General features: G+C 49.5%; 1 protein-coding gene across 1 annotated transcript in view; it reads right to left on the minus strand.

Annotated features, from left to right (window-relative positions):
* The window catches only part of notch1a (notch receptor 1a), a 29,346-nt gene extending 18,178 nt beyond the window's left edge, over positions 1-11,168 (minus strand). The window contains exons 1-2 of the mRNA XM_042508753.1: positions 10,928-11,168; positions 9,741-9,822 (exon numbers count right to left, since the gene is read on the minus strand). Of these exons, the coding sequence (XP_042364687.1) occupies positions 9,741-9,822; positions 10,928-10,985 (140 nt within the window). The 5' untranslated portion in view covers positions 10,986-11,168. The remainder of the gene's footprint in view (positions 1-9,740; positions 9,823-10,927) is intronic.
* Positions 11,169-11,489: the final 321 nt, after the last annotated feature.

Below are 11,489 nucleotides of genomic sequence, written 5' to 3' on the forward strand. Positions count from 1 at the left end.
TTTGACATTCCATGTTTCCTGGGAGAGGACCCTCAAGCCATCCATTGTTTATGTGTTCCCCAATAAAAACATGAAAGCAGCGGAGGACTTTTATTTTGAAGACATTTAAGACATTTTCATCATTATTGATGCAGAAAAGGCATGAATTGTGGCAACAAAAAAAATCCCCAGAAGGAAGGAAATAAAGTGTTTTACACTCAAAATTTCCTGGCTGAGGGCCCCCAAACCACCCATGTTATAAAAGTCCTCCCTAATAAAAACACAAAAGTAGCAGAGGACTTTTATTTCACAGAATCGAAGACATTCACAACATACACTGATTTAGAAAAGGCACCAATTTGTGCAGAAATTTCCTTGAAAAACAAAAATTACACCCCTGCTGCTCATGCATCATCTGACATTTATAGCATGTACCTAACAAAAAGATCTGTCACGTGCAGGTGCATTTCAAGTCAGCAAAAAAAAATAGGTGTTTATGTTTGAAATGGGGCTTGTGGGGGAAGTGTGTAGTTGTGCTTACGAGCGTGTGAATGTGTATGTGTAAGGGAGGGCATCTGTTGGCCTCCAAGTATCTCCACAGGGAGCAGGTGCGCATGTTAATGAAGGCAGCTGTTGGACAAGACTCCTCCTCCCCCCCTGCTTATCCCTCCTCCCTCCCTCCCCTCTGTCCCCTTGTCAGATGGGGGGTGCTGACAAGCCAACCTCTTCTCCAGGGACATAAAGAACCCATGTGAAGTCAGCTGTTGCAACTTCTGTCTCTTCACCCCCCTAAACCACCACTCATTCTTAATTCCTCTCTTCCTTACCTGTTCCTCTTTTGATTTCCTTTTTTCGTCACTGATACTGAATCTCTCCTTCAAGTCACATTTTCATTGCTCTGTTTTCCCGTTTCTCTCCTGTGTGGATTTTTTACAGCTCCCAGCAGTTTGCTTTTTACAGCATTCCCCCTATGTCACATGGGACTGTTGAAAACTCCCTTGTTGACTTAGTTAGGTGAGACCAATCAGGAGAGTTTTTAACATTTTTAACAGTGCCATGAGCCCCACAGGGAGCCCAGACAGTCGCAATTTGCAGAAGATTGTAAAAGCATTTGTGGCAGCTTTGAAGTTTCCCTGCTTCCCATTTCACCTCAACTTAAAAAATCACCTAAATTCATTCTTTTCATATAAAATCCTCAGTTTTTGTGAAGTATAATGAAACAGATGTTATTATTGATGTTGTGTGTGTGTGTGTGTGCGTGTGTGTGCACTCGTGTGTGTCATCCCACGCTAACTAACTGTAATAGATCCTCTTTGTCCTAAAGTCAGTCCAGTCCAAGATAAAGATCCACCCACACGCTGAAAAGCCAAAGCAGCACACACTCCACGGCAACAGGTCTCTCCCGGCGCTGCAATGTCCCCTCAGGCCGGAGCAGATGCTTCCCCGACCTCTGACCCCAAACACTTTTGTGTCTGTGGGACGGCCTCTTTGCCTTCTCTCCCCTCTCTCTTCATCCCTGCTGGGCCTGATCTACCATCTGCCACCCTGGGGGTGACTTTATCATCTGACACAAAACCGGCCCCACTGTGTGCTGGAAATGCCACCGCTGTGGAAAATGTTATGTAAATGGCCGAGGGTGGCTTACAGTAATTATGTGTCTGAGTAAGTTTTACACTCTCATGTTGTTTAATATGAAAGTACAACATCGTCATCTCTCCTCTCACCCTCTTTAACACTCACTGCCTTCTTTTTCTCTTTAATTGGCAATTTGTTTCTGCCCTTTCCTCCTCATTCATTTTGTCTAAAGTTCTCTTGGATGCATTTAATCATTTGCCAAGGTCTGACCCCCGGGGTTCACATCTGTTAGTAAGACCAAGAACAGAGCACTGGAGCTCTGCTCGAGGAAATGAGAATTTAGTGGGCCTAGAAAGCTCTGAATGCCCACCACAATCACTGATCTGCACCTTACTGGGATCAGTGGGGTTGATAATGCAGTAACACTATAATAAAAGCATGCATAATATCTGTATATACATGAATTATTCAAACAAGTGAACAAAGTCGTAATAAGAGCTCCTGTTTCTCAAGCTGTACTTGTATAATAGTGTAAAGTTGAAAAAAAGAAAAAAAATGTTAATTTCAAAGGTTTTCTTATGGATTTCAAAATAAAATGCCAAGTGTCAAAGAAAAAGGCAATCATTTTGCTACTGATTAAGTTATTTCCTGTCTACTTCTCTAAACGGAGTGAAGTGGGAAGATTTATGAGGGTCAGCCACGGTGACAAGAACTGAGCACCTGCTTCACTAATTACTGCAAGATCACTTTCATGCACAAAATACCAGCTAACAAACTTTGGGGTCCTAACTTCAGCAGCATGTTTGTGCGAGTGAGCGATAGACTTTGCCCTACTGGTGGCAGACTCACGGAGACATCCCAACTAACAGTCAGTCTAACGAGGAGAAGCACCTGCCTGCCGCTCCACTTCTTCTGATGGTTATCAGTGACAACATATCTGTTTAAGCACCCCTCCAGAGGCCATTACTCAGGTTACCATCAATCAGGTCGGTACATAACATGTGACAACAGCATCCTCAGTTTGCCTCAGGTCTTTTTTGTCACTCCTAACTTGTAATAAGGTAACAATATTAAAGGGGAACACCATCTAAATTAAGAAATCCAATATGTTTCTTATATTGTCAAAGAGAGTTTGATGATTTTTTGTGAACATGAGCTTCTCTCTCTTGTCAGAAACCAGAGAAGTAAGTCTCAAACTTGTGATGTCATCAGGTATTAAGTCTGAAACTGCCTCATAGACAATAAATGGGAGACTGATTTTCTTTTTCTTTTTCAATACCCAAATGAGCTTTATTCTTTTGTCGTGTTCTCAGTTCGGAAACAGAAAATGTTCCCACATGCTAAGAACTTCCCCCTGGCTGCTTTCAGTGTAATCCAAAACATCTTTCTTAAATCACTGTCCATAAAGAAGCTCTAGACCTTTTTCTTAATGACATCACAAATTGGAGACATCTTAGTTTTTTTCTGTTCATGTGCTTTTAAAAAAGTCTTTTTATGGTCTGGAGAACTCTCCTTTTTATTCTGGGATGATGTTGGCTAAAATCTCAGTGAGGTTCTCATGTTAGCAAATGCAGACAAACACAAGAGAAATATTGTACCCTGTATGGACCTTGATTGTTTTTGCCAACCTCAATAAGTCCATTACAGTGTTATCGTGACAGGCTGACATACACATACGCATGAGGAGTTGGTGTTTCTACATTTGACAGCCTGTGCTGGTGCATGTGAACTTTCAGCACCCACTAGAGCCAAATAGCCTCTTATCTCAGTGCTGTGACAGCGCAGCTTTGATGGCCCCGCGCTGAAGATCTCCAGACTCATGGGATCCTCATCACTGCCCAGTCTACTCTGAGGCCCCACAAACACTTACTGCGGGGAAGATATTTGTCTTTGTATCAAAAGTTTTCTCCACAGTAGCTTTAAGAGGTTGTACTTATGTTTTTTAAGTCAAAACGGGAAAATACATTTTCCAAACTGTGTCCTACCAACTTCATTCCCTGCTATATTGGGGGGGGGCTGGCATCTAGGGAATGGGCCCAGCCAGGGGAGTGGCAGCCTTAGTGCTTAAACCCCAATAAAAGCCCCACACCAACAGGCACACTTGACCCAGCCATGCACCTGATTCGCTTAAGCTCACATGGAGCTGAGCCTTAACAGAGACCTGCTCGGTAATCCTATAGGAGGACAAATGAAGAGCGACATTCCTTCTTGAGGGAGAGTGGAACGTCTTTTTAGTGGTGCTGGGGCTCGCTTTAGACAGTCTTTACTGGTGAGACATTTTATCATCAATATGCAATACCAGACAGCTCTGTGCAAGGTCACAGAGGTCCTACTGCACCAACCACTGCACACTTTCAGTTTTCTGACTCTATTTCTGTCTGACGTCTTGCAGTATTTGAGTCCTGCAGTGAGACAGTTGAGATGTTTATTATTAACGCTCACCTCAGACCAAAAACAGTGTCTATTTTAGCAAAGCAGCGTCGATGGTCATGCAAAGGCCGGCCGGGGAGCGCCAACCTTTTGACCTCACCGTGCCCTCGTCACTGTCTCACAAATGGAAACTAAATTTGACTCACACAACACTATGCCCTTAAATGTTTTAAGCTGCCTGCATAACACTGCAACTACAGCTGCATGGGAAACAGGAAGCCCCAGGCCTTCAGATAACCTTTTGGCTCACAAGAATCATGACCGAGTGCTTCCCCATTACAGCAGCTCGTTGTTGTTTCCACGTGCCGGCACCACAAACTGAAGACCTGATTCTGATTTTCCCCAAAATGAGGTCTTTTTCTTGAGACGAATTAGTCTGTGGCGCTAATGTGATTGTAAATGTGAAGCATAGGATCCGTGAAAAGACTAATAGAGTTGCTCATGTGAGAATAAATGAAATGATTGTTGATGTCTTTCATCAAAGAAACAAAATTTCAATTCCCCATTTAATTTTCAGGGAAAAGAGAAGATAAAAAGCTAGAATATACATCTATATATATAATTTTTTTTTTTTTTTTACTCTCCCCAAAGCTACAAATATTTTGACTTGGGGTCAAAGGGGGAACTGGATTTTCAGTCTTGCCATGCATGCTGGTTAGTTAGTGCAAAGGGTTTGTTTTTGGCAAAATTTTCTCAGTGATCTTGGTGAAATATCACTATTTTAAGCATTGTTTTTCCTGGACATGAGTGTTCATCTTACATAATTTTTTTCAAAGAGAGGCTGCAGGCTGTGCTGTTAATCTACTTGTTATCAGAAATTTGAAAGTCAAATTATAATTTCTGTTTTCACAGTTTCTGGCTATGAGAAACTGTGTAATTTTGGTAATCTCTTAAGAAAACATGCACTTTTTCTTGAAAATGACACAAAGCTAAATACACAATACAGCCATTTAAACTTTTATGTCCCTTCCCCAAGCCAAAATGAAAAATAAGTGTTTCCCAAGTGCTTCAAAAAATGTGCCTTTTTGCACCACCCCTCCCCTCTCATAAATAAAGAACAGTCCCATAATTCTGTGTTTCTCACTTTTTAGTAAACTCCACATGTTCTATTGTTACTGCTCTCTGCCTTTGTGGGACAGATACATGTAAGTCCCTTCAACCTCAAGGAGATAAATATGCAGCGGTGTGATAAACAGGACACAAGCCAGTTCCTGTTTTTTTTAGGGGGGGGGGGGGGGGGGGGGTGTGTTGAGAGGGAAACCCCCCCCCCCCCCCCCCCCCCCCCCCCCCCCCCCCCCCCCCCCCCCCCCCCCCCCCCCCCCCCCCCCCCCCCCCCCCCCCCCCCCCCCCCCCCCCCCCCCCCCCCCCCCCCCCCCCCCCCCCCCCCCCCCCCCCCCCCCCCCCCCCCCCCCCCCCCCCCCCCCCCCCCCCCCCCCCCCCCCCCCCCCCCCCCCCCCCCCCCCCCCCCCCCCCCCCCCCCCCCCCCCCCCCCCCCCCCCCCCCCCCCCCCCCCCCCCCCCCCCCCCCCCCCCCCCCCCCCCCCCCCCCCCCCCCCCCCCCCCCCCCCCCCCCCCCCCCCCCCCCCCCCCCCCCCCCCCCCCCCCCCCCCCCCCCCCCCCCCCCCCCCCCCCCCCCCCCCCCCCCCCCCCCCCCCCCCCCCCCCCCCCCCCCCCCCCCCCCCCCCCCCCCCCCCCCCCCCCCCCCCCCCCCCCCCCCCCCCCCCCCCCCCCCCCCCCCCCCCCCCCCCCCCCCCCCCCCCCCCCCCCCCCCCCCCCCCCCCCCCCCCCCCCCCCCCCCCCCCCCCCCCCCCCCCCCCCCCCCCCCCCCCCCCCCCCCCCCCCCCCCCCCCCCCCCCCCCCCCCCCCCCCCCCCCCCCCCCCCCCCCCCCCCCCCCCCCCCCCCCCCCCCCCCCCCCCCCCCCCCCCCCCCCCCCCCCCCCCCCCCCCCCCCCCCCCCCCCCCCCCCCCCCCCCCCCCCCCCCCCCCCCCCCCCCCCCCCCCCCCCCCCCCCCCCCCCCCCCCCCCCCCCCCCCCCCCCCCCCCCCCCCCCCCCCCCCCCCCCCCCCCCCCCCCCCCCCCCCCCCCCCCCCCCCCCCCCCCCCCCCCCCCCCCCCCCCCCCCCCCCCCCCCCCCCCCCCCCCCCCCCCCCCCCCCCCCCCCCCCCCCCCCCCCCCCCCCCCCCCCCCCCCCCCCCCCCCCCCCCCCCCCCCCCCCCCCCCCCCCCCCCCCCCCCCCCCCCCCCCCCCCCCCCCCCCCCCCCCCCCCCCCCCCCCCCCCCCCCCCCCCCCCCCCCCCCCCCCCCCCCCCCCCCCCCCCCCCCCCCCCCCCCCCCCCCCCCCCCCCCCCCCCCCCCCCCCCCCCCCCCCCCCCCCCCCCCCCCCCCCCCCCCCCCCCCCCCCCCCCCCCCCCCCCCCCCCCCCCCCCCCCCCCCCCCCCCCCCCCCCCCCCCCCCCCCCCCCCCCCCCCCCCCCCCCCCCCCCCCCCCCCCCCCCCCCCCCCCCCCCCCCCCCCCCCCCCCCCCCCCCCCCCCCCCCCCCCCCCCCCCCCCCCCCCCCCCCCCCCCCCCAGACGAATTAGTCTGTGGCGCTAATGTGATTGTAAATGTGAAGCATAGGATCCGTGAAAAGACTAATAGAGTTGCTCATGTGTGTGAGAATAAATGAAATGATTGTTGATGTCTTCATCAAAGAAACAAAATTTCAATTCCCCATTTTAATTTTCAGGGAAAAGAGAAGATAAAAAGCTAGAATATATATATATATATATATTATTATTTTTTTTTTTTTACTCTCCCCAAAGCTACAAATATTTTGATTGGGGTCAAAGGGGGAACTGGATTTTCAGTCTTGCCATGCATGCTGGTTAGTTAGTGCAAAGGGTTTGTTTTTGGCAAAATTTTCTCAGTGATCTTGGTGAAATATCACTATTTTAAGCATTGTTTTTCCTGGACATGAGTGTTCATCTTACATAATTTTTTTCAAAGAGAGGCTGCAGGCTGTGCTGTTAATCTACTTGTTATCAGAAATTTGAAAGTCAAATTATAATTTCTGTTTTCACAGTTTCTGGCTATGAGAAACTGTGTAATTTTGGTAATCTCTTAAGAAAACATGCACTTTTTCTTGAAAATGACACAAAGCTAAATACACAATACAGCCATTTAAACTTTTATGTCCCTTCCCCAAGCCAAAATGAAAAATAAGTGTTCCCAAGTGCTTCAAAAAATGTGCCTTTTTGCACCACCCCTCCCCTCTCATAAATAAAGAACAGTCCCATAATTCTGTGTTTCTCACTTTTTAGTAAACTCCACATGTTCTATTGTTTACTGCTCTCTGCCTTTTGTGGGACAGATACATGTAAGTCCCTTCAACCTCAAGGAGATAAATATGCAGCGGTGTGATAGCGGCCGAGGCTGGTGTGTGTTTGTGGCGCGGGGGGGGGGGGGGGGGCGACCTGCATAGAAAAGATTTAAATTAAGGATGACTCTTTTTGGAATCAGGAAGGACAGAAAACATCCTTTCTGCAGGACAGGGCAGTGAAATACTGATTTTGTCTCGACACGATTGTAATCCTTCTAAAACCATCCGTAAGACATGTGATTACCACAGTTTACACCGAGCCTAACCTTGTTCTCTATGCCAACATGTGATTTCACTCTCAGTTCTCACACTCTTGGGAACTGTGCTGAAAGAGGATTTTAATCTACCTTAACACGTAAAATCTGTGTCACCACATGCTTCGATACACTGCTGCACCGAAAACCTCAGCTTGCAGCATGACTCACTGGTAACTTCATGAACTGCAGAAGTGGGTTTAAAGGCATTTTGATCTTCCGTTTAACATTGCATGCTGGAAACTTAACCCTAAAGTGCCATTTGGTCATATTTGAGAAACAACTTTGATCTCCACATCATCCACATTGACAATACTTTCCGGAAAAACCTGCACAAAATCTTGACCCCAATGTATAAAACGACTTATAAGGACAGACACTTGTTTGTCTGCCCACTGCAATGCACTGAAAAGGTAGTAAAAAGGTAAAAAGAGATGACAAAAAGCAGCTGAAAAAAAGCGGCATTTTTTTCTGGGTCATAACAAAACCAGCTTCTTTTTCTTTCTACCCAGTGAGAAAAATATCCCCGAGGTGGAGTTTCCACTTATGCTACCACACAACACCTGTGAGACTGCCAGTTAATGTGGGACAAAATTCAACGCGCCATAGACGCTACACTCTGACCCCTGATCGCTGACTGAATCCTCAGTGCCCCCTGTGACTGATGGCTGCTCAGCTTTGGCAGGGATGAATGATTAATGAGAGGAAAAGCGAGGAGGAAGAGCGGGCGAGGGTGGGTGAAGTGATGCTCTTATCCTGTCTGTTTTTAATTGGGCCGAGTAGAGATGGAGACCACAATAACAGCTTTGTGGAGGAAGAGGGTGGAGGGAGAGTTTCTGTGTGCACACGTGCGGCAGTGCGCGTGTGTGTGTGTGTGTGTGTGTGTGTGTGTGTGTGTGTGTGTGTGTGTGTGTGTGTGGAGTGTGCAGATTGAGAATTGGTGGCCCTGGGCTAACAGCGTGGGCTCTTCAATAGCTCCCCCTTGTCCTTGCAGAGCAGAGATGCGCCTGCCACAACCACATGCCCTGAGGGGAAACCAGGCCACCCCTGAGCATCTTTACAGATGAAAACTGGACAACTGGAAATCACTAAGAAATTTTCTGAGTTAAAAAAAAACATTTTCTGTAGCTTTAAGGTCCCCAGAGAGGGCTCTGGGGAGTTAAACCTAAAAACAGAGATCCTCTTTTCTTGCAAAAGAGCAGGTGAATTTAGGAAGCTCACACAGGTCAGCTAAAGGCAATGTTTGCATATCAAATGTCTCACCACAAACTATTAACGCCAATCCATAGCCTAAACAAATAGCCCACAATCTGTCTCTCTGTCTGTTCCCACTTGTTTGCCTTCAAATTTCTGCACTTTATTCCAATTAATCTCACTCTCTTGACATCAAATCCAATTACATTTCACAGCCATCTGGCTTTCTAATGGAGATCACAAGCGGGTAAGGTTGGGAAGGTGGGAGGCAGAGATGGGGGGGGTCCCATTCAGAAAGCAGGAGACAAGCCTTTTTTGGAGGAGGGGTGGGGGTGGCAGGGGTTTTGGTGTGTGTTGTGGTGTTTGGGGTGGCTGTGGCATGATGGGAAGCCCCACTCAGATTAGTCACACAGCATTATTCTGACTGCAGGACAATGGGTGACGGGCGGCGGGCGAGCCCCAGCTGTCGCCCATGAAAGGGCAGAAAAACAAGATTTAGGACTGGACGCGTCCTCTCACTTTGCTGCTGAAGGGGTCTTGCATTCATTAACGGGCCTACTGATTGAGTGGGGGGTGGGCTTTTGTCCAGCTTCTCTCACCTCACGGGAACTGCACTCTCTTTTTTCTATTCCTTTACTTCTTAAAACTCTTTTCTTTTTCGGGAATGTGTGTGCAGAGCTATGCAGCTCCTGGAGCGGTACAGGAGCACACCAGGCCAGAAGAAACTCAAGGGGCCTCCGGTTGCTGGGTGCGGGGCCCCGCTCAAAGGCTGGAATGAAAGGGGGGAATATGTGGCCCCTTTCTTCGCTTTTCAACCAAAAAGCACTTTCAAGTAGCAAAAATTACACCACACTGCACTTCTAAGGGTGCACACATAGCAGAAAGAGATAACAGGAAATGAGACTTTGCGGTGGTCTGCAGTGCATCACACCCTGCTTCTTTTCGTAACTCACTTGCATTCTCCATTTCCATTTGAGGTGGCTTCACATCTTCCTCCATTCAGGCATGATTCCGTGGGCAGGGTGCATTTTAGACCTGTTGAGTGCATAAGAAAATATTAATATGAGCTCAGAAGGCAGCATATGTGAAATCTGTACCGTTAAACTGGCTGCTGGGATTATTGGGGATTAGGCAGTTTGAATTATAAATAGGAAATTATTCATCAGTGAGATTTTTAATACATCTTTATTCACAGGATCCTTTTTTTAATGTACACATGCGCGTGCACATCCTAATCGTGGAATTGATTTGTTACACAGTTGTCCATGGGGGATATTTGGGATGCCCTGTTGTGGACACCGGTGAGGCCAGCGCGCGTGGTGCGTGGCTTTTGGGGGGTGGGAGAGGGGAGGGAGGGAGGGGGAGCGCACGCTTTTGCGGGGAAAGCGCAGCAGCTGCGGGGCTCAGCGTGCGGAACAAAAGAAATCAGAGTCCAGCACGAGCCATAAAACACTCTCCTCGGGCATTGTTTACCGGCAGACGGGAATAACAGCACCTCCTCCACCCCCCCACACTCACCCACACTCTCCCCACATGAGGACAAAGGGTGCCCCCCCTCGCCCACCCCCCCGACGCGCCCCCATCACACACGCACCCGCTTCTATTATCTCCCGTGTTATTTAAAACTGCTTCTAAGAACAATTTCAGACATACATACAAATATTTAGTATAACCATTTATATCAAGTTAAATGGTTTTACAAAGCCCAAAATGATTAGTTTTGGTCTAAACAGTAAGTTTTTTAATAACCTGTTGTTAAATTTAAGGTGCTGATTACACTAGTAAGAAAAAATAAACAGTTAACAACTTTCACATGCGCACTCTGGTGAGGTCAGCAGCCAAGCGCACCGCAGCTTTTGGCTCGTGCACTTGTAGTGAATTCATTCCCACGACCGAGAAACGCTCTTAAAGTTACTCAGTAAAAGTTTCCAATGGATTTATTAGCTTTCACCAGTTTCCAGACTTCAGCTCAAACGTATAAAGCAGTAAAAATCCCACCGTGCAAATGAATACAGCTATTAACCAGTCACTAACTTCTTCAAGGTCTAATTTCTTGAAGGTTTTCTTCCTTCCTGGCTCTCAGTCATGCTCTGCAGCCTGAACCGTGACTTTCTGCTACAAATCTTTCTTTTTTTTTTACCTTGTGAGATGACGATCGCAGGAATCAGAAATGTTAGTTTCACAAAGAAACGATACATTCCTCCTGTTCAACTTCACAAATGTCGGTGACTCCCACGTAGGGTTGGCATAGATCCGCAGTTTAGTACACTCCAGGTGTTGGTTTGAAATAAATATCCTTGTAGGAAAAAAAATAATAATCCAATAGTGCGAGAGAAAAAAGGTCTTCAAGAGGACTCAGTTCATAGATGTTAACCTGGTGCTTTCCGAGTTCTCAATGAAATCTGCAGGCAACTCTACAAGTTCCTCCCACTCCTCCTCCACCTCCTCCCCCCTCTCCTCCTCCTCAGGCCAAATAAAAGCTGCCTCTCTCTCTCTTCACATGCAGAGACTACAAACACTCACTGCTACTCACTGTCCAACATTAAAGCGGTGGAAAACAACCAAGAAATACATTTAAGAGGAACTATATTCTTTCAGTTTTCTCTTTCTGTGGCATATTTTAAACATCAGTTCTTCAATATTTCAGTGGAACATCCACTACAACACATCTAACTGCAACAAATACTTTACAAAGTAAGATT

This window comes from Plectropomus leopardus, chromosome 20 (assembly GCF_008729295.1).
Source record: "Plectropomus leopardus isolate mb chromosome 20, YSFRI_Pleo_2.0, whole genome shotgun sequence".
NCBI lineage: Eukaryota > Metazoa > Chordata > Actinopteri > Perciformes > Serranidae > Plectropomus > Plectropomus leopardus.